At 41.8% G+C, this 22449-nt stretch overlaps 1 protein-coding gene across 1 annotated transcript in view; it reads left to right on the top strand.

Annotated features, from left to right (window-relative positions):
• The first annotated feature begins 3983 nt into the window (after positions 1-3983).
• Positions 3984-22449, top strand: part of LOC110975623 (uncharacterized) — a 35023-nt gene continuing 16557 nt past the window's right edge. The window contains 1 exon segment of the mRNA XM_022228234.2: positions 3984-4189. Within this exon segment, the coding sequence (XP_022083926.2) occupies positions 4108-4189 (82 nt within the window). The 5' untranslated portion in view covers positions 3984-4107.

Genomic DNA, 22449 nt, shown 5'->3' with positions numbered 1-22449 from the left:
ATCTTTGGGTAATGGGCAATCGGCAAGGAACACGCATTGATTAGCCAGTTATTCATACCCACACATTGTGACAACAACAATTCATAGTCAGTGGCCTCATTGTTCAGGGGGGCATACCAAATTTTAATCAATCCTAGAACTCTTATTGTTGAGTCCCTGCCAGACCCCATTGTGTAACTGCTTCCTTTCAGCTGCGCAAAAGGATGATTAATTCAGTGCTGATGCATTTCTGGAGAATATCTTTTCATCATTCATGCCTGATCTTTTTATTTTTAATCCCGTGTGGGGACCATCTTTTTTTAACTTTACTTTCTGTTTTAATCCCCTTGCAAACTCAAGAGGCGCCCACAGTTTAAAGGTTTCCATTCACTTCTTTTCAAGTTCCTGAATAACAAAGGAATACCATGATAGTAGTTTCTTAAGAATTTTTCTACTGCCGGAGGCTCCTGCCACAAAAAAGGAGAGCGAGAGAGCTGGGTGTTGACAAGCTAAGAGCCACTTTTTTTTTAACGGACTCTCAGTTCTCAGCTATGTCAGAAGTCTTGTTGGCTTTACTAATCTGCTGTAAGGTTATGCATTATTACCCACTGATATTCATGAAAGCACTCCCGGGCTCAAGTCAACAGGGCCTTCAAAAAGTTCTCTGCAGACAAAAAGCAACAGGCTTGAGCCTTTTTCCCTCTCTCCAATAGTTTACAAGGTCAAACAAATTTGACCATACAGATTATGGAATGTTGGGCCCTAAAAAGGCTGTTATCGGGAAGAGTGCTGATACTACATGTAATAGTGATGAGTTGATGCCTGTCCATTCACCTGTGTCACTGTCCTTGTATTTGTCCACCTGTCAGTGTGAGGGGTGGGGAATGAGAACACATACATGTACAACTATCTTTGTATCATGTTTTTGGGGGGTGTGGGTCAAATTTCAACATCGTTACTGAATGAAAAATTGATTAACTGCGAGATGGCAGCAAGCTGCATAATCCGGCCTCTTTTGTGCGAAGAACCTCCCTGAATGTCCTTCCTATGGCAATGGCAATCAATACGCACAACTGGTGTGGTTGAATTACCCCCCATTGCCTTCCAGCTTAATGCTGCTTAATACTTCAACCGAAGATTGGTAAGCTGTGTTCATTATCTCATGTGTGGGACTTCATGTATCTCATGTGTGGGACACTGGAGGATGACGACGTGCAGTCCAGAATAGGATGTTGTCAGTTGGTGCTCCCATTTCATTTGACTTGTTAATGGACTGTCAGCCCAGAATATGTGGTCATTGTTACACTTTGGCCACGGCTGGGGAAACTATCAAAGGGAAGATTATCATTATACTTGGGTCTCCAGTATTCTTGGGTCTCTCTACAACCATTGTGACGGCCAAAAAATTCATGACCTATGGTGGCACACAAATGTGTGAATGTTCACAAAACTACAAGTGAAATTTAACACGATTCATAAAAACGGGGTTGGCATTTGCTAACACCAATGAGCAGGATTCTTCTCAAAGTCATTAAAACAGCTGTTAAGATGGGGGGGAGACAAAAGGAGTAACCATCTCTTCTACCAAACCCCACCACCACAAAGAATGATCCAGTCCTGTCATATTATGCCATCAAGGTGCAACAGCTGCAAAATAATTAGGAAGCACCAACCCAGCAGAATGCCCCCCCCATAACCACAGGCATACCTTATTACTTACTTCCCATAGTTATGACCGTTACATAACCCACCTTCAGAAGACAATTGATTGGCAATAAGAACCTGGCTGTCTTTTTTTTTTGACCACAGAGGTGTCATTTTTTTCCCTCCTGTCTCTCTCTCTTTCTTTCCATTTCCTGTCCACCACTTCCTATTACATGGACCCCCCCAGTGTTTCAGGAAATACTGTCCTTTTTTTTCTGTTTCCTCCTAGTACGGCTTTGTACACCTAAATATTAATTTGGACTTTTTCCAGTGGTAAACAGGCCAAATGTTTTGTCATTTTTAGATGCCGGTTGTACTTTAGCTGGGGCTGTTCAGAAGGTTAATCCATTTCCTCTGCTGAAACATGCTAGAAAGTGCAATACCCTGACTTTTTTCTCCCAAGTCCATCAAATCTCATGTTCAGTTTTCCTTGCAGTTATGTAAGAGTACTTTGGCACTGTCTAAAACGATGAACACTGTTTCATTTGTCGTGAAAAATTATGTGACGCTTTGGTCATCTTTTCTTTATCCAAGACTGGTAAGAGGCAAAACCTTTAAAAAAATGGAAATTTCTAACATTTTCAGAATTAATCATTTGACAAATGTTGAGCGAGTAGCTGTGCATTCAGACGGCAGATGAATAATATTGAAGATAGTCATAAATCACTTTCATGTACTTTTCTATATATTTGCCCAGTTTCCAAAGTGTTCTGATTTTATATCGTCTAAACGTCACAAAGTGCTTTTTTTGCAGGCATTCCTGACAGAATGTTGATGTCTTGCTTTCAACAGGAGGGGATGCATTCATGTCAAAACCCTGTGTTTTATTCCACTTGTCATAAAGTGTGCCCGACTCATTTCTATCCCCACTCCTTACCACCAGAGCAGGGCATTTCTTCGACATGTTCTTGTAGGTTCAAAGCACCATGTCACCTCTACATTTCCCAAGGTCAGACAAGTGCTTTTGATGATATAAATTGTTTTTCGATTGTGTTCCTCTGTTACACCGGTTCATTGTTTCACAGTTGCAGCCCCAAGCTTTATTTCCCAAATGACTCTGAATCTTGATGTTCTTCTTGATGTTGTCTCTGATTTCATCAAGTCTACCTGGTGACTTCTTAGAGAAGACTGGCAGATTTTTTTCAAATTATCAGAAATATCATTGGTGAGTTGTCAACCTGGTCATGACATGTACATGATGTAGCTACTGAAGCACATGTTGACACATTCAGATGGCAAGGCCATCATTGTCACAATAAAGATCAAAACGAGAGATAACCACCTGTTGTCTGTCCATGTGTGGCCAAGACATTCTCTGTCCATATCCATGCCATCTGGTCAAGCAGCCTTTTTTGGGGGGGGGATTTCTTACTAGCTCCAAGGATGAATCCATTCTTCATGGTATGATTGAGCAAATCAAACTAACTTGTATCAGATGTAGGGGCCCCAGCTTTATAATTCCTTGGTCAGTGTCATATTTCAGGGCCCCCCTGTGAGGGAATGATGTAATGGGTATGGCATGCAACCAGAAGGGGGCGGAGAAGATAAGGGTCCTGGAAGAAATGAGCAGTGAATCACTATTGACTGTCAGGGGAGTGCCAAAACAAAAATGCCTCCCCACAGAGCAGTGGGGATAGCATCATTTGGTGAATGTATGAAGAAAAGTGGAAGCAGCACTGTAAAAGGCGCCTATCAGAGATTCTTGAGCACTGCCAAGTGGTAGTGTGATATCTACATCAGAATCATCTTAAAACTAGGACTGGCTGTTGTTCTGGAACATATCCCCCCATCCACCCAAGGTGACTACTGGTGTTGAAGTTGTTAAACTGCTGCAAACATGTACAAACTTTACTCTATGGCATGAGGAATGCCAGTTCATGTGCATCAAGCAGTGTATGCACATACATGTACATTTGGCTCTTGTCACAGCATTGGACATGAAAGCAAGTACATGTACATGTACTTAAACCATAAGTGGTAAAATATGGTGCACTCATCTCTCTGTCATTCCTCACCTCATATACAACTGTATGAAAAATTCTGATAGTATCGTTTCCTAGCTCCTACAGGGTTGCCTGCTACTTGATCACCCACAGGCTGTCCCCACCCTAGCTTGACTTCTATTTACACCAAATTCTAAAGGCGTAATTGCAAATGGTATTGATAAGTTGACTGAATGGGGGAGGGAAGTTAAAGAACTCCCCATCACCCGGATCACTGCCCTCCACTTCTTGTGAAGCTGTCTTTCTTCCCCCCTAGCAGCACAAAGGTCTGAGGAATGCTTTATGAATCCCTGCTTACAAATACCTGGTGCTGTTGTCACAGGAGGTGATTCAGTGGTGGGACATTAGTCCCTCAATTGATGATAGTTATTATTTGATTACAGGGGACTGGTAACAGTTCTGTTCGCAGAAGTACAGAGTCATGTTTGGTTTTTTGGTCTCAGCGGAAGGGGCAGCCAGTTTGCTTGATGCATGTACACAGGCTGTTCCCCTCAGCAAGTTGGGTAGGTATGGGATTGGGATTGTCGTACACATGTGCACACTGGAAAAGAACATTTGTAGGCTTGGAGAAAGGTCACTGGTACATACATCAGCTAAAGAAAACATCCTTATTGTGCTAATGGAAAAGTCAATCACTGGTAAATGTTAATTTAAAGTTTTAATTTCACACACAGGTAGGACCTGGATCTGTTGCTATGCCATTATATTGTACACACCCGAACGCATTCACCACAGATTTGGAATGATGATTGGGAGTGATGATTAAAGATAATTCCCTTCATAGACTTCCAACAAAAACTCATCAAGTTTGTAATTTACTTGCTATCATTCAGGAGTTAGGACTTCTGTTGAAACCACTGCTATTTGGTAATAACAGCGCTGATTTGGCAGGTGTGTTTTTTTACTGTATGTTTTACCATTTTTATTCCCATGATATTTTATGAGGAATGTTCGCGTTGAAAAGTTGTTTCGGAATAACATAAAGGCTATCTCAATGGGATAAAAACTCCTTTTCTCACAATATTCGCATTGAAAAGTTGTTTTGGAACAGCATAAAGGCTATCTCGGTGGGATAAAAACTCCTTTTCTCACAATATTTCGTAATCTCTTTGGCATTGCTGCTTTGGATTTTTGCCAATCATAATTTGATTTTGATTTTGGTTTCTAAATAGTCTGATAAATTGGCAGTATTAATGTTAATGTCCCTACACTTTGTTCATCATCAATCTGTCTTGTGATTTATTCAGACTGGTTGGCAAACTAAGTTTCAATTGTTGGTTGGACTTGGTATTGTTGTGAAGTGACAGCCGACCTTCTGAACTTCCTCGTTTATAATTACCAAATAGCCCTAGGGGCCTACATGTATTCTTATATATTGTGCAACCCATTATTGTATGTATCTGCCCTTGCCTTATTTTCATCTGACCAAGCGTGCCAATGTTGAATACTTTCACTTCCGTAATAACTGGGCTTCCCAGGAGGAAATCAAGGGCATTGTTGCACGCAGGTACCTACATCCTGACTACTAGTTTTTTGTTTGTGTTTTGCTCTCCCGTGTGAAAAAGTGTAAAGGCCTGGTATGTTTTTTATTTTGACAACCTGTAGTAGTGGATCACTCCATACTTCTGCTTCATGTACGGAAAGAGCTAGAGTGTTCTGTCAGTATGCAGCCAAACCATGTCCTGTTGTCTCCGCTGATTGGCAATGCTGTCCAGGAGTTTCTCCCTTAGCTTTTTCTCTTGACTCTGAACTTAAGCAAGTGTCTGCGTGTGGACAGACGCGTGGCTCTCTCTGAAGACCCAGCTGGCAACATCCCTGGGCTCTTAGTTCTGTGTGGTCCTAACGAGTCTCCCAGGAGTTGAAGCTGCTTGCCCTCTTCCAGGTCTGAAACCCAAAGCAGGGATTGTTCTCAGTCTGGCCGGGGAAAAGCAACTATTTTGATAGACAGTCTTCCCTGACAATGTGTTAGCTTTTTTATCGTACACTTACAGTGAGTGGGCTTCTATGAAGTCACATTTACCCATGCACCGCTTTGGTTGGAAGAAACCCTCCCTGAACTTTTAAAATGGCAAAGGAACACATCGTGTCAGGTAGGTTCAGAGTACATGTATTTGAACTCACAACATATGAAAACAAGATAAGTCAAATCAGGAATTGAAAAATGAAATTATAGGGTGCATGTTTATTATTATTTTTGTTAAATAAACAAGGAATTTAAGATAATTATGCCCGTTATAACGACAGATGACAGTCGTATGATGTCATTTTGTCATCAAAATGTAGTGACTGGATACTTAGAGCCATGTCCCTATTTCAGAGGGTCCCCGGCTGTTGTCAAATGTGGGTCTGTCAACCCAGTCAAGTCTTGCTGTCAATCAAGAGACTTTGTGCCAACATCTCAGTGTCTGAGATTTTCCTTCCTCTATTTGAGGGACTTGAGGGTTTATGTGCAGCTTTAGCACTGCCTATCCTTACTCTGAGTAACTTTGGTGGGTCAGAACTTATGAAGGATGATGTCAAGTGGCAATGGACAAGTAGTTGATCATTGATAAAGAACTTGCTTAAATTCTGCGGCTGCCATTTGCATTCTGTGTAGACCCATTGGAGGCTATTATTTTGCCACACACCTGCACCTACATACATGCAGATGTAGTAGATGAACAGTGTGCCCATTGTTTGTTAATTTAAGTTAATAACTTAGAGTTAGCGTAACAGTCTTGCATTTGAAAAGACAGTCACTGGTTACAAAGGATGTGCAGCATTGCTTGCCTTTTTTGTTTGTTTTGAAACCTGTAGAAGAAAGCAGTGACTGTCAGTTATTCATCTGCACTCATCCTCACAAAATATCATCTACTTGAAGCAGTAAATATAAGTTTAGTGTATTCAGTAGCAAAACTACGGGGCATGGTCACTTGTCAAGGAAAGTCACTCTTAAACCATTTGAACCACAAAAATAATGCCATTATTTTTATTTCTACGTACATTCAAGGAAAGTATGAATAGTTCTATGTTTTATTTGAATTTTTGTGGTTTTTTTGTTTTGTTTTTTGTTTTTTTACAATTCAAGCAATACAGAGTTTGAAGGGCACGTATCTTTCACTCCCATTTGACGTGTGGAAATTGACAACTTTGACCGTGCGCGGCGGTTACTTGACCGGACCCTCGTGAACCATACAGAATTGTCCTAAGCAACTTTCCAATCCTCTGTTGAGCCTTCTTATTTTTAAGACTTCGTTTGCTCAGAATTAACGAAAGATCACATTGAAACTCTTTGTGTGTGCTCTAGAATTCTTAAACCAGCATCAAGAAAAGAAATGCTGCATAAATATGAAATTTAGCCTCAAAGTGGTTACTAACATGATAAATTATTTCCATTTTCAATCGATATCTCGGTCTTTTTTTCCCACTAAATTTTTCTTTATTTTAGAAGTTTTCCAACAAAAGGGAGACATTGCACACGACAGGCCAGAATCTCAACTGCACAATACAATCAGTTTTATCTTGCTAGATTTTTTGTTTGACTTTCATAAGTTATTCTAGACATTTCTGCGCAGCACAATCTTTGTGTTTTACATGCACAAAACCAATCCAGTCATGTACTGTGCACGGTATACTGCAGCCTGTTACATGTGTACCGACGTACCACATGTGCATGTACATGTATGTGGAAAATATGCGTCAGAGCCAGTGTACATGTTCATGCGGTTCATGCGTGTATAGTACATGTACATGTAAAACTGGAGATATACATTATATGCCGTGAATTCATACATTGCCTGGCAATGTTACAATGAAAGATAGACTTCAGTTTCAATAGTAAACTTCATTTTGACTTACTGTACTTTTGTGTTCATCTTTCATTCCTGAGTCACTCAATTCTTATACTCGTAAGGCCGAGAAGAAAAAAATCTAGTGCAAAACCTTCAGCAAATCTAAAACCTTCAATCCTTTCTCCATGACAGCCCACTTTTGAAAACTTCAGGAAAACTTTGAATTCTTTGTTTGAGCCTTCAAAAATTGCATCAAAACGTAAACAAGCTACCTCTTATGAAAAGAGCTTTTACAAAAATCACTAATTTTGACCATGCTAGTACTATTTCTCCTTTTTTTCACAAAACACATTAGGAAAAGGCCTTATCTTACCATAAAAGTACTTTTGGGTAGGTAGTTTTATTTTAAAAAAGTTTTAATAGGACGTAAATTCAATGAAATGAAGCAGCTGCTTGTCTGGCCCGAATTCTCATGGCCCTCATTAAATATGCAAATGACCCTAAAATGGGACATGTGCAGTTAATAATTTCCATCTAAAACATACGTGAGGGGCTTTTGTTGTACATGTACATAGCACCCTCCTTTGCAGTTTTCAAGTCATCCTGGAGTAGCCTGATTTCAGACAGTCCCAACTTTAAGGTTACTCTGGCATCCTATATTTGTATGTGAAATTACCCTTGTACCTTGAATTTCCGGCAAACTGTCCAATCAGTTTATGCCCCAGCCTTTGAATATCAAGGTTTGGCACAATACCAAACACCAGTACTTGTGTTCCCAATACGGTAACATATCCCTCTGCTAAAATGGAGATTGCAGAACATCTGTTATTTTTGTGCAGGTACTGCATTTTGTGCCTTGTTGCCTTTGTATGCACAGGTGAGGGTCATTTCCTTCTGATTTTTTATGGTCATTTCCCTTGTTTTGAAATCATGCTGTTTTTACAGGCATGTGCGTGAATGTTTCCCTCAGTGGTCCATGAAATGTTCATAATATGCTGGCATCTTGCACGTAAATCCTGCTGATAGACAAACCCAATGAAAATTTTATATTTGTAATTCACAACTTGCAACCAGCTTAATCCTGCATGTATTTCCCTTGACCAAAACATTAATGTCCGACAAATCTGAATGCGTCTCTTCAACCCGTATTTAGATGACACATGCACATTCTACCATTCCAAGTATTTGAAACACATTCAGTAGCACCCTCCCCCGTGCGTTTGAAAGGGCAAAAAAAATCCTCTTTACTTAAATACAAATGCTGAGTACCCCATTTCCCTGCTTCCATCTCAAATATTGTTTTAATCTGCGCTATTAAGGTCCGTTGAGTGAAGTGTTACACGAGGAAAGTAAAGGAGAAAAAAATGACAGACCCAGGTATTACGTTCCCTTGTTGAACTATCCTCTAAATACATGACTCCAGGCACAGGCTAGCGACTCCCCGTCAAGTGTGTATTCTAAAAACATTTTCAGAAATCGGGACAGCATTCTTGAAGTTTGCAACTGTTATTTCTAAACTGGCCAGGAGAAGTAGGCCAGGGGGATTCTGTGGAGAGGTCCGCTGCTCCAAATGCGGCTTGTGTGCCATATTTTCTGCCCGCGGTGGACACGTCGAATAAACCCACGCCGTCTTAAAGACGACCAGGGAAACAAAGCCAGAGGGCGGCTTTTCATTTTATAAGCCGGCGATATTTTTCTAAACCCGGACAGATCCTGATTTCATGCTTAGTTGGGATCTGCGCCTGGGGCGGCGTGGATGGTTTTTGTCCCCTCCGCTGTCAATCATCTTCAAGAATAGGTCAGATCCCCCGGGGCCCTATTTAAATTGTATGCCTGTTACTATTTGATGGTGTTGTAATTATTCGCCCCTTTGCTGTTCTACAGCACAGTGTTTGTTCCCTGTCATCTTCCAGCTTTTTGTAATGTATCAATAGTTATGATCTGCTTTTCCTGAAAAAAATCTTGCTTTTTTGGTTGCTACCCCCTTTAAATGTCCCCTTTAAATGTAGGGTAGAGTTTATATTTTTATATATTTGAGTTGCATGTACAGCCATGTTTGGATATTTGAATATTGATATTTTTTCACATTTCACTCTCTAGACTAAAGTTCCTCTTAATGACTCAAGAAAATTTCTATTTTAGCACAGGAACTTTTGGGCAATCATTTTCCAAATTGGATGGGGTCCACTTTCCCATTTCCGTCAGCAATTTACGTTCCCTTCTTTTTCAAAGCAGATTTATTCTCTACCTCTTTGAAGGTCTAATTAAGCTAGGTGAACGGTTTTGATTTTGTGGGCAAAATCTCTGATGGATTTATTGCTCCTGCCTTCCTGATTGTGTAAACCCTGCTTTCCCCTCAGCCCTTGTTGCTTCGCCTTGTGGAGTGAGCTCCCCCCTTGTAGGGTGTAGGTCCCTCATCAGGAGGGGGATGTTCCCCGGGGAAAGGTTGCCCGGTTCAACTTCACACTAAGGCACTTCCTAGTAGGAAATTGATTTACACTTTACAGTCCACAGTTTCCCCTCCTGTTAGGGCTCGTCATGCTACTCCTATCCTGGCCTCCCAGTCCCCCTTGCCACCCTGCATGGCTTGCCCTGTAGTGCGGGCTGTTTTGTCTGTGTCTGCCTGGGCCCAAGATAGATATCATCCACAGTCTGTCGCACGCCTTGGCTCACTGCTTTTTTCTGTCTAATCATGGCTTGTCTTCTGTTTTTCTCTTTGCTTTCTGTCAACTTTTCTCGGGCATTTTTCGCCATCTTCGTCTCCCTGTGGATGCAGGGGAAGATCTGTGTATCTGTCTGGCTCTTCCTTGCTCTGTGGTTGCACCTCTGTGCCATTCATTCCGGAGTTGTTGTTGATCATGTCCAAATTTAGCAAATTTCTTCAAGTCTTTTATCCGACTTCCACTACCTCCTTCATCACCGTGGTTAAGAACAGAAATAACAGCATGGGGTAGTTTTAGTGTTTGTAAAACACACATAGTTGGTCAAGTCTCCCTGCTGTTTTTAACTGTCTCGTTCTCTTTCTGTCTTTGACATGTCAGATATTCATTTTTTGCCTGCTTTCCTTTTCTCCATCAGTTATCTCCCTGCTCGGCTTGCCTCCCTATCTTATATTTAGTTTGTACGCACATAGAAGAAAACAGAAACTCTTTTCACTGGGTTGCGAGACCTGGACCCATTTTGCATGGCGACATTTTTTCTCTCCCAAGGAAATTTCCCTGCCCCCCAAAAATTGGTAATTATTTCTGGAGGCTGAGGTCCAACTTCTTGTCTGTACCTGTCCCCCGGCCATTGCTGTCTCCAGAACCTCATAATGCCCCCTCAATCATCGGCCGCTACCGGATCATAAATATTTTTGCTGTGGCGCATTGCCTTAACTTTGAGGGATTTGGCTCGGGTTACCCGCACATTAGGAGGTGACACTCCTGTGCCCTCTTTGTAATGGCCTCAAAGCTCGGCATTGGGCTTTGCCGATTTCACTCTCACTTGTCAGAAGTTTTTGCACTTGTAAACTTGACTTGTTCTTGTGCCCTTTTTTTTGTGATGGCATTTTTTGGCCTGGACTTTTGCTGGAGGTTGGGAAGGCAGCAGTGGCACAAATACCATGACTCAAATGTTGATCTTCATTTCAAGTGAATCAGTCAGAGTTACTTTAATGCAGGACCTACTGTAAATGCAGGACCGTATCTGTTTCTGGTATGACAAACAGAAATCTTTCTGCATGTTGTTCTTATCTCATTCCCCAACAGCAGGTCAAGTTGATATTTCAACGTTTTCCCTTTTGTTGGCTGTTTTTTAAATACTGTAGTAAAGCTTACACCGTGACTGATTGTGCATTACATCATACCTTATACTGTGAAAACCAGCGGGTTAATTGTGTTGCTTTGTTCATGGCAAACAATAGGTGAGGATCTTCAGGTTACCTAATACATTATGTAGGTGGCATGTTGTGGACATCCTCTTTCTGTTCTGCAACACCAGAAGCACGTTTTCCTGTTCAGGTAAAATAAAAATAAAAACCCTGGCACACAGTGAGCGGCTGGTACTGCTTCAAAACAAAAGTGACAGCGTGGAACCCGCCGTTCATGTGGCCGTATGTATGCAGCTCAGCGCTCACTGGCACAATCCCAGCCTTCTCAGTAGTCCAGTCAGATTCCTATATCCCCTGATATATTACATGCGGCGTGTTTGCATTGTCATACACAGCTAAGGTTCCTGTAATAAAGAGCCATGTGTGCGAGACCTCGTTTTTCGCCGGGCCCCTTGTTGGTTTAGTGCAGTGCGACTGGTGTATCGTATCCGCTGCGCCATAAACATACATTTGCAGTCCTTTAGCATGCAGAGCCGAGGACTGTCCTCCCCCCTCTGTTGGCCGGCACAAACATATGAAATTGGCGAGCGGAATGAAATATGAGTGGATGATTGTTTATAGCGAGGGCTTTTGTTCGCAGTGACGGCTTTTCGTCCCTGCACTCAATTTTTGTGTGTTTGGGGGATGGCTGGCAACGCAGCAGGCGAGAAATATGGAGTGACAGTGCAGGCTTTAATCCCATGCTGCAAAAAAAAGATCATAATTGGGACTCGCTTAGTCAGCAGTGAACATGGTTTGTGAACATTCGTACACATTGGCCGAGTTTTGAATTAACCAAACTTGACATGCCATTTACATAGGTGTGTTCTTTCTTGAAACGCCTGGCCCATATCACTTGCTCAGAAACTCCCCCCTCCCATTTTGTAGGTCATGATAAAATCTGAACCAGAAAATTTGGTGGTGATTGGGGATTTGAAAAATCTGATTTTTCATCTAGATGCAGTGAGCTGAATGATATGTTCATGTTGAGTATCGCAATCTTTATTCTAAAGTGTTCTCGTGTGGTGCCGGGTGCAGAGCAGGCATGATTTCTGTGTTAGTGAGGTAATTGCCTTTTCCTGTGTACTGTGAAACAAAACGTGGTTCTGCTGGTACAGTTATGAGTTTCATATTCTGAAGTTGCCCGCAATTTTCCCTTTTGTCCCCCCTGGGTAGATAAGCATTAAGGGGAAAATGGTTACAGTTGCAGCCAACTATCCCCCTGAAAAGAAAAATAAGAGACGGAGGTTGGGAGAAAAAAATTGAAAGCCCCAGGAGAAAGGATATCTGAAGGAGCTCCCTAATCATTTTGACATAGTGCTTCTAGAAATTGTTCCCCTTGTTTTTCCCCTGAAGCAGTTTGAAATAGGTTTGAAATTGGCTCGGGTGTCCCTTGTTTGAGTGTTGTCCCGTTTCGGCACAATCACTAACGGCTTAGCTGTCCAACTGCTTGCCTTTGGCGATATGCATGTGTATCAGACTGCATTTCTCTTTATTGGAGATACCAAAAAAGGACAGAAAATTCTGTAGAATGGATGTTCTCCTGCCTGGTTAAACCAGAACATTTATGTTTAATATACGAATGAAGTCTTTTTTTTTCTAAGTGGCATGTATCCCAGTATCCTTACATGTTCTCAAGAGTCGGGGTTAATTTGTTGGTCTCCTCAACTTTTTACCGCCCTTAAATTGCAGCCAAGATTGCTTCTCCCTCTGGATCATTTCTTGAGAATCATAACGGCTGTGCATGATTTGCCACAGGCAAAAACAATCATTTCCTCTAATTTCCCAGTCGCGCAATATCAAAACAACTACAGTTACATCTTGTGATGCACGGTCTCACTAAAGGGACTGAAAAGAGAAGGGTGGGTAATGACCTTTGACTTCTGACCCGGTTCAACATCAGGTGGGAATGCCGCCAAAAGCAGTGTGTAATTGTGTGTATACACTCAAACGCTCTGGCTTATTCTGCTCGCAGCATTCACCTGTGCTGGTTTGAGAGCTTCGGCCCAAAGGCTTCTTTGAAGGCGAGGCTTCTTCAGCTTGTTAGAATTTTGGGGGTTTGACTGAGATGAAAGATGCTTGTGTAAATGTGATGGGTGTCATCCGACACCCGCAGAGAGTTCAGAGCCCTAAATCAAATTTCGGAGACCACAGCAATTGCTTTTTTTGAATGTTTGTTAATTTGATGGAAAACAGGATGAACCTGGTAAGATATACAAACATCGAAATGAACAGCCTGCTGTGACATAAACCACTGGGCTGCTGTCTCTTCGACCAAGAAAAATATGCCTCCTGAATATATTTCATCACTTTACAAATAAACGGTTATTACCAATAAATCACGATGCGTTGACCTTCTGATTGCAAGAGTTGACCTAGAGAAAACCTATGACACCATAGTCAACAAATTTTGTCTATTTTGCTATTACAGTGCTAGGAGACAACCTTCTATTTCCCTCCTCTCTGATTTGAATTTATGGTAGTTTTGGATTAGTTGTACATGTAAGAAAATGGTGGTTGTGAGGTTTTTCTTTCATGTCATTCACTGCTGACAGTATCTTACAAGAAATTTCAGCAACATGGTACAAATCACTGTTTGTGACAGGTGCCAACAGAAGATATTTTGAACAATTTGGGTCCAGAGTCCTGTCATTTTAGTTAGATGGCTGAATTCTGGTTATCGTCATTGAATCTGGTTTTATGCTCCGCCTGTCATTTCAGCAAAGGAGTGCTTTCGGGGAAAATTGCTCCTCATCTTTTGTGTTTCCCAACAAAGTGGTCCGGTCCATCCAATTGGGTTACCCATATGTGAGAATGGAGGAGTCCTGTGCCATCTTGACAAGTTGAATCCATTCTCGGCAGCAATCAATCAAGTCATGGATAGAGAGAAAAACACAGTTTGGGAAGAACATTGCTGGCATACAGAGGAAAAAAGGTTTACATGAACTCTTGTCATTTAGAGAATGTTCAGACAGAAAAATGGATGTGCATCCGAGATAGGTCATAGGTCCAATGGGCGGGTTACCAGTAAGTGCGAAAAATCCATCACCTCATAACTATAACATAATTTAGGTTTTACAAGTGGTTACTGGCAGTCAAATGCAAGGTAGTCCTGTGGAAAACATTTACATTTTCACAGGAAGCAAATTGTTGATACAAAGGTATTTATTTATGGGACTAGCTGTATATACCCAGAAACACTCACACAGTGGAAAACTAATATTTCTGTCATTTGACCCTTGACCTGAAGAGAAAAATAACTGAACCGAGCATTGTCAAAAACACCGTGTATGCATGCATCTGTTGAGGTTGAGAAAATCAGATTGTACCGTGTGAAAGTGCACAGGCAATTACTGAGTTGTGGGGGAGTGAGTAAGTTCTTTTGTTACGAGAGTAGGGATCTAGTTGTGGCAATGTACATACATGAAATTTGTCTCCATGATATTTGTGGTCCCTAAGAAAATGCATACATGTAGTGTACTTGGAAAGTTTCTTGGTTCGCATGTTTCTCGTGTTCCTTACCTCCTGACTTTCAAATGTTTCCTCCCTGCAAATTCCACATCATAGGCAAACTGCCTATGATGTTGTACATTAGATGTTGATGATGTTGTACATACAGTTGTATATTAGAACTGACAGCAGAGAAAGAAAAATTCCCCTGAAGTACATTGCCTTTTTTCAAATCTTGAACTTTAAAACAAATACACACAAAAGCCTTCATGTTCAATAGCAACAGTAAAGGGGGAAAAACAGATTTATTCCACAGGTTGTAAGGGCCCGTACATGTACATGTATGTGCACAGGGCAGGAGAACTTTTAGAAACCCCACAAAAAGTGCCCATCAAACACCCTCGAACCATACACTAATCAATAAGAGTGCCGATGACAGCTTCCTTCATATTTCTTCTGGCAATGTTAGTTTAACTCCAAGGGCCGAAATCACTTTTCCTTTGTCACCGTTTTCAAGGCGCGGCACACCATATTCAGAAAAAATACATTGGTGTACATGTTGGAAAATTAGCCCAGAGTTTAGAGCGTTAAACGGCAGAGTTGCCAAATGGCAGTATTGGGAGCATTTTGCTAAACACGATTTATTTGCATTTCCTAGTCATCAATGTTTGCAGGCCATGACAAGCTGCCTTTCGGGCTGTTTCCTTGTTGGAAATGCCTTTGTCATTTTTGTTAGGAAAAGAGTGAAAGTCACACCTTGTTGTTAAACTCGCATTTCATATTAAAAAGATATATTGTGTCGTCACTTTATTCGAGAGAGTGTTTTCCCACTGGAAAATCAACAAAAAAAACCCAAATATTCCCACTTATCATAGTCTGAACTTGAGGGATTTTGACGAGGACGTTTTTAATGTAAAGCTGTTGAGCTGTTCAGCCATACTTCTCTTCTAAAATTATGGCGACTTGAGAGGGAGCCCTATGCTGCAGGATTTGTCTGATCTGTTTCCAGTTCACGTGCAGTTCAAGCGAAAGACATCTGATATAGGTGTGATAATATTGTCACATGATGGCCCAAGATTTCCTCTGTGACTCATACCATCCTTAATGTCAGCACGGCGAAAGAAAGGGGGGGCGGGGAGGACTGAGAGAGAGAAAGGTGTGAATTATGGGAACTGAAAAATTATGATCCATCTGTTTATAATTCCGGGGGGCCATCTTGGCTTTGAGCCCGAGAGAGAAAACAAGAAGGTGGCTGATTGATTTAATGTCGCTCTGAAAATTGCCAGTCATCCGTTCATTAACAGCAAGTTTTGTTTTTTTGTTTCTATAGGGTTTGTGAAGGGGATAGGGAAAGTGTCTTGAAATACATTACATGTACCGTTGAACTGTTGAAAACCGATTGTAAATCTGTGTCGCATTCATACGTACTCACAGAGCATTGCGTAGAATGTAATCTACGACAGTTCAGTATAACGTTTGTGGATTTTCCCGCCAGTCGTTGGTTTGTCCTGCTCTGTTGGATGAGAAATGTGCAGGGGTTCTGATCGGATGTTCCAAATTTATTACAGATTTCCTGAAATGGGATGTGTTTTATGACTGCATTTAAGGACCTGCTGGTAGCACTTGTCAGTGAGATAATCCATGTAAATTTACTCAGCATTCATGTCCTGTTGACAATGTTCCCATGTGTTATGTACCGGTAGAGGCTCTTGACAGTGACAAAGTTCTGAAAAACATAAAATGATGGGCTAGAAGGTGGGCATTAACAGGTGTACCCAAGTACTTGAACACATTTATGAAGAGATTTGTAAATGTGCTTGTGCTGGATTTTGTACCATAAATCCAAAATATAATTTTCGGTTGGATCAAAGGTTTTTATGTAAACCATCTGTGATGTATAGTATCGTCACACTGTAAAAAGGCTGGGCAATTTTTTGCGCAACATTGAGTACCAGGTGAACCACTTAACTGCTGGGCTGAAAAAAAAAAAATAACACCGTGAAAAAAAAAAGTAGTACAAATAATTTTTTTTTAACCACTGGTGGGTAAATGAGACAGGTTTGTGCATATATCAGGAGAGAATTAATGCGGTAGGTTAATCTGTTTGCCCGACAATTAGGCGATTCGCCTGGTACCCACCGTTGGGCTAAAAATTGCCCAGCATTTTTACTGTGTACTTTGATAGCACTTCATCAAAGGAGGCCAAGAAATTGATGATTTCCTTGTCAGTATTCCCTGTTCTCCAAAGAGGAGAGGCTGTTGTGACTCACTGTAAACTAATATGACCTTCAAACTTTATTTTAGTTTTCATTTCATATTTTCAAGTCAAAGTGCTCCCAAGGGGTGATCTGTTATGCTTCAAGCTTTATAATGTGGCTTCCAGTCACACGTGTTGTTTGTAGATATGTGCATGTATGTTAAGGTATACATACGTGCACACGCTACATGTGCCCTCCTTGCGTCAGATCATTTGGGCAAAATTTGCTGCCTCTAGGCTGTGTTATCCAAGCACTACGATTACTTTCACAGATGTTGCCAATTCAAGACCCTCTGGCTGGGAAGCGGCATAGAGTGGTTACACATCACAGAACGTATGTCCCGTCTGTATTTTCAAATTTTTTCGTGGGGGGAGGATTAAAAAATGTTTTGAATAAATGACGAACAGTGAGATACATGTACATCGTAATCACAGTTGAATGCAACCGTTGATTCTTCGTTACGTCAATTTGTTGACTGCACCACTAAGCACCGTATCGTGTGTAGACCTTGTGTGCATCACGCAACACTTGAGATGACCAATCGTGAGCTTGAACTGAAGTACAGGCTGAGAGAAAAGAACGGTGTGTCATATACGGGAAAGCAGTTCGTTTGCCTTTAGCTTGACTGGTGTCCACAAGAAGGTGATAATCAAAATGAAGGAAATCATCTTTTTTCCCCGAGTATTTCAAGAACAGTTTTTTATGCTGAGGAGGATTCAGTTGACAGAGTGCCTGGACTGTAGCCTGAGATTTTTGCCCTTTTGGGGCCTCCCCTCCCCCCCCAAAAAAAACACTCTACGCTTCCCTAATCCATGACACTTGATGTGCAGAAATTATCAGCTAGCAGGAGACCATCCATTCAAAGGGCCTCGACTAGCCCTGCTCTACTGACAAGGGTTTGGGGTAGAGGGAGAGAAGGTGTTCGTGGAAAAAAAATCAGTGATCTCACGCCACGGGTGGCGTAATTGATAATATGCATGAAATGATTTTGATTGGCAGTCAGCTTTTAGGTCGGCAGCCCGCGAACATGAAATGTCTGACACTTTCACACACACTCGCACTCACAGAGGCCTGTCAGAGGACTTCATGTCATTCCACCTGACACCGTACTTCTGGGGGGTTTTACTTGAGTAAGTGCCAGGGTTATTGTATTTCCCCCCCCCATTCTCTATATCTCTCTCTTCTCTCCTTATGGTCAAATCTGGGCTAGGTGTGTTCTTTTGCAGGCAGTAATGTCTGGGGGTTTTCAAATCAATAAATTTGTTGTGGTGATGATCACTCTAAAGGAGGGAATGAAGCTGAACAGTGACCCTGTTGTGTTGGACGTTTTTTTCTAATTTTGCTGTGTTATTAATTCTGCCCTTGCCTTGGAGTAAAGCAGAGATCCATTCAGTTCTATTTCAAATTCATTATGCAGTTTCATATACCATTTATCAGTTTGTCAGATTAATGAACTATTCAACAGCTTAGGGAGTCGCATGTCTGAGGTCTCTGAATGTTTATCCTGTAATCTGACCAATGATCAAGAAAATTGTTACAAAAAGCCGCCTTGAAAGAGCCTGCGTGTTTGTAATTGAACGGGCCTGAAATGAATTTTGTCATTTCAATGCATTTTTTTTCTCTCTCTTTCTGGCATTCTTAAGCCTCTAGTGTATCTCAACTTCACGCTTACTTGCCCAACAGTAGATCAACACCAGGGCCGCATTGTGTGAAACATTTTAAGGGGTTCCAGGATTGAATGGCATTTATGCCTTGAATGGCCAGAACAGGTGTATTTTGCCACTTTTATGCCTCAATTTTTTGAGTGAGAGAAAGGAGAAAATTGTTTTGTTGGTGGGATGTTTGATGGGAAAAAATGTGATGGTTGCAGTGACTGGGAGGCACATTGAGCAACCAGACTGGGTATTGACTGGCTGTGAAAAGGCACTTGTTGGGGGAGCTTTACTACAGCAAATAGCCCCAAGCATTAGCAATATCAGTAATACACAGATTGTATTGTCTGCAGCATAAACCACTGCCTAACTGTGCCCGGGTGCCGACCCAAGCTGGCAGTGTGGCACCCTGGCAAACTGAACCCTCTCTCTCTGTCTCCATCCCCCCTTATTTCAACTGTCTCCCCCCCCCCACACACACACACCATTAGCATGCTTTTTGTGGTTCTGAGCATGCCACACTGGCTGAGAGGCCTGGGGGAATTTTTCTGTTTTTGTGGCCAATGGAAAAACACATTTTGCATCATCATTTGCTGTCATCGGAACTGGACTGATGAAGCCCTGTTAAAAGATGGGGTTGTCTTTTTGTTAATTCTAGGAGGTGTTTGACCGTCTGACTAGTGACTAATCAAAAGTACAAGTTCCCAACAAAATTGTGCTTGCACTTTGTACCCCCAACTTCCTCATGGCAAAGTGAAGGGTGCAAACTATGACTCGCTTTTTACATCAGCGCAAGTCTGCACTTTTTTCTTACATTGGTTTATTTAGTCTGAAACTGATGTTTTCTAGTGAAATTCTCTGTTGGTAATCAGTGAACACATTTGAGATTCGATGAAGGTTATGCAGAAAGGAAAATCTGGAGCAAGCTGGTCAAACTGCATAAAGCAAAACCCTCAAAATGCCAGTAAATGTTCAGATATCAACAACTGAAATGTACATGTACAGTTCTTAAATACCTTTCATATACACAGCTTTCAAGTTGGTATCAAGTCAGCGTGAATGCACATGCATATGCCGATCCAGTCACTTCATCCATTAATTCTTGCACTTTTACGAACACTTGTCTTGAGATCAAGTACTCGTAATTACTGGCTCTCACGAAACAGTAGTCAAAAGATTTTTCCCGCTGTTGGTTTGGCTAGAGCACACCAGCCAATTCTCCCCACCATCCCCTAGCTGTTTTCCCCAGCTATATAGTGTAGCTGGTGCACAGCGGCAAGTCAAACCCCTTTCCCCCTCACCGTCGTCCTCCGTGTCTGTCAGAGCGACACAGTAGCGCTTCCCTGGGGCAGCCGCTAGTGTAGCAGCCAGGCAGACAGGAAGGAAATTGTTCACAGGGGAGGGATCCTGCAGGAGCAGTGAGCTAAATGCTTGTATCCTGCAGTGTGTGCTGGCTGCTGAGTTATTCAATTACCGTAAGGCGCTAAATAGTTCATGTAGTTTTATAGCCTGGGTCGCCAGGAGTTTAGTGTCGGGGTACATGTAGGCCTTTGTTGGACGGTCAACCTCTATGATCTGGTTGGGTTGGGGGGAGAGGAGACTTTAACAGGGGGATGGGTTACAGTGGTAGATGTTCAGACGTGAAACTTGGCATTGCCTGGGGGCTGCTTGGTCTCTAAACAGGTAATAAGGGAACCTTACTTGATTCCTTAACTTGTTATTTTCACTACTTTTGTTCAGAGCAGCTATCAGTTCTTAAAAGCGTAAGTGTTGGCGTCATTGGACAGTGAAGGCTTAAAGTACATCTAATCTTAATCATCAGTAATGTGTACATGTACAGTATATTGTGCATTTTGTAAATGTTGTCTGGTGCAGTGTGCAGGAACCGAGGTGGTGCATGTACATGTATGCGCCCACTGGACTGGATGTTTTGTCATTTGACGGCCACTGAGTGGGCATACGTGTATGGTGGGATAGCTGAAGCCTTGATTTTGTGACTTCTGCACTCCAGTAATCTAAATATGCAGGCAAGAAATGGTGACTTGAAAAGCATTGCCGAAATCAATAGCAAACCATGGGAACATGATTACAGAAGGTGGTGGGCCGGGGAATGACTGCCCAATTGGGCAAATTTTTTTTTTCGGAGGGGTTGTTGCCGGGGACCGGAGACCAGCCAGGACTCGGACTCTCTATTCGGATGGGAAGGGCCTCCGCACAAAAATTACTTGCAGAACCCCATCCTCCATGTTCAGTCACTTACAGTAGCAGTCATTCATGATTGATTACAAGTAATGCCCCCCCCTTTCTGAAGCCAGGTTGGTTTCATTTTGAAATCCATCCGGTTTGTGACTTTTTGCTGTGGTTTCAAAGTTTGAAAGTATAGCTTGCACTTGCATGTGGTTGTAAAGGTAACCTAGTGCATTTCATATCAGTGCGTTTCAGGTAACGACCAGCCTTTCTGCTTCAGTGCTTTTAATTATAAAAGTGGTATCTTTCTGGTAGGCTGTGAGCTCTCTATTTATTTAGATTTTTAGGTTGGGTTTCTGGGGATGTATGTAATGCCTTTGTTTTTTGCTCCCAGAGCCCAGGTAAAGCTTTAATTTCACTGTTTGCCCTTCATATAACAAGGGGTCAGTCACTAACAGTCTAAACAAGCGATTTTATGTTGATGCAGAATTTTTCAAGAACTTGTTTTGGGATTCCTTCTGTAGCTTAAAGGCTCCATTCTGTTACATAACTACACATCTTTATCTCTCTTTTTGTTTCTTACAGTCTTTTGGCTGTTAAACTGAATTGTGCTCTAACCGTCCAAGAGGAACAATTCTTTTGAAACAAGGACAGAAGAATTCTACTTTGTTTGCCATTCTCATCAAAAAAGGGAGAATAAAAATATTCCTAGATCATCAGATGCCAAGTCTCTGATAAAAACCAGAAATGTTTACAGTGATGACTTCTGGTGTTCTATGAACATGTGTTAATTATTTCACAGTTGAAGTGCCACCATATCAAGTCAGGGTGAGGGCGTGTACATGTATATGATTCTAAGAGAATGATTTACTCTCGGAACATGTTCAATTATGGGCAGTTGGATTGATACATACCAGGATAGGTCCCTAACTGGATGGCAGAGATAATGTCAAACCCACAGTTCTGGCTTTGTGTACACATCCTTGGCTTTTTTTTGTAGTATTTTCCCCATTTTTTCCCACTCTAACACACTGACACAGTTCTTCCCTCAACTATCCCCAGCAGAAGTGTAAATAACACTTGGAGAAATTGTGTCAATTCCTGAATTCCTGAGGTTTCTCATTCACTCAAGTAAAAAAAATTTAATTAAGAAAATAGAAACACGCCATGTCTTGAGAAAAAGATGCCCGGTGATGGAGGGTCAGCGACCCTCCCTTCCCCCACCCATCCTCCATGGTGGTTTCGGGCAGGGCACGGCACACATATCCTCTCACCGTGACATTGTCTGCACGTATTGTGATTGGTGTAACTGTCTGGCTGTATTCCCAGCCACGGTTCAAGTCCGCGGGACTGTTATTTTTCTAGGGCCGGCAGGAGATACTCAGATGATTCTCTCCTGTCATCGAGTTACCGCACATCACTACTTGAGGGGACTCGATGAATTTCATCCAGTCATCAGCTCTTTTTTTTTTTGTCTTTTCACTTATCTCATCATCTGTCTCTCTAATGTTTTCTCCCCTCCAATTCTTTTCTGATTTTCACATGATTTTTTTCCCTCTCTCTCTTGACATGAGTACCCCCTTTAGATTTGACAGC

This window comes from Acanthaster planci, linkage group LG06 (assembly GCF_054643075.1).
Source record: "Acanthaster planci isolate LZ-2023a linkage group LG06, COTS_SCS, whole genome shotgun sequence".
Lineage (NCBI taxonomy): Eukaryota > Metazoa > Echinodermata > Asteroidea > Valvatida > Acanthasteridae > Acanthaster > Acanthaster planci.
Note: the sequence above shows the minus strand (reverse complement) of the source record. Positions and strands in the feature narration are given on the sequence as shown.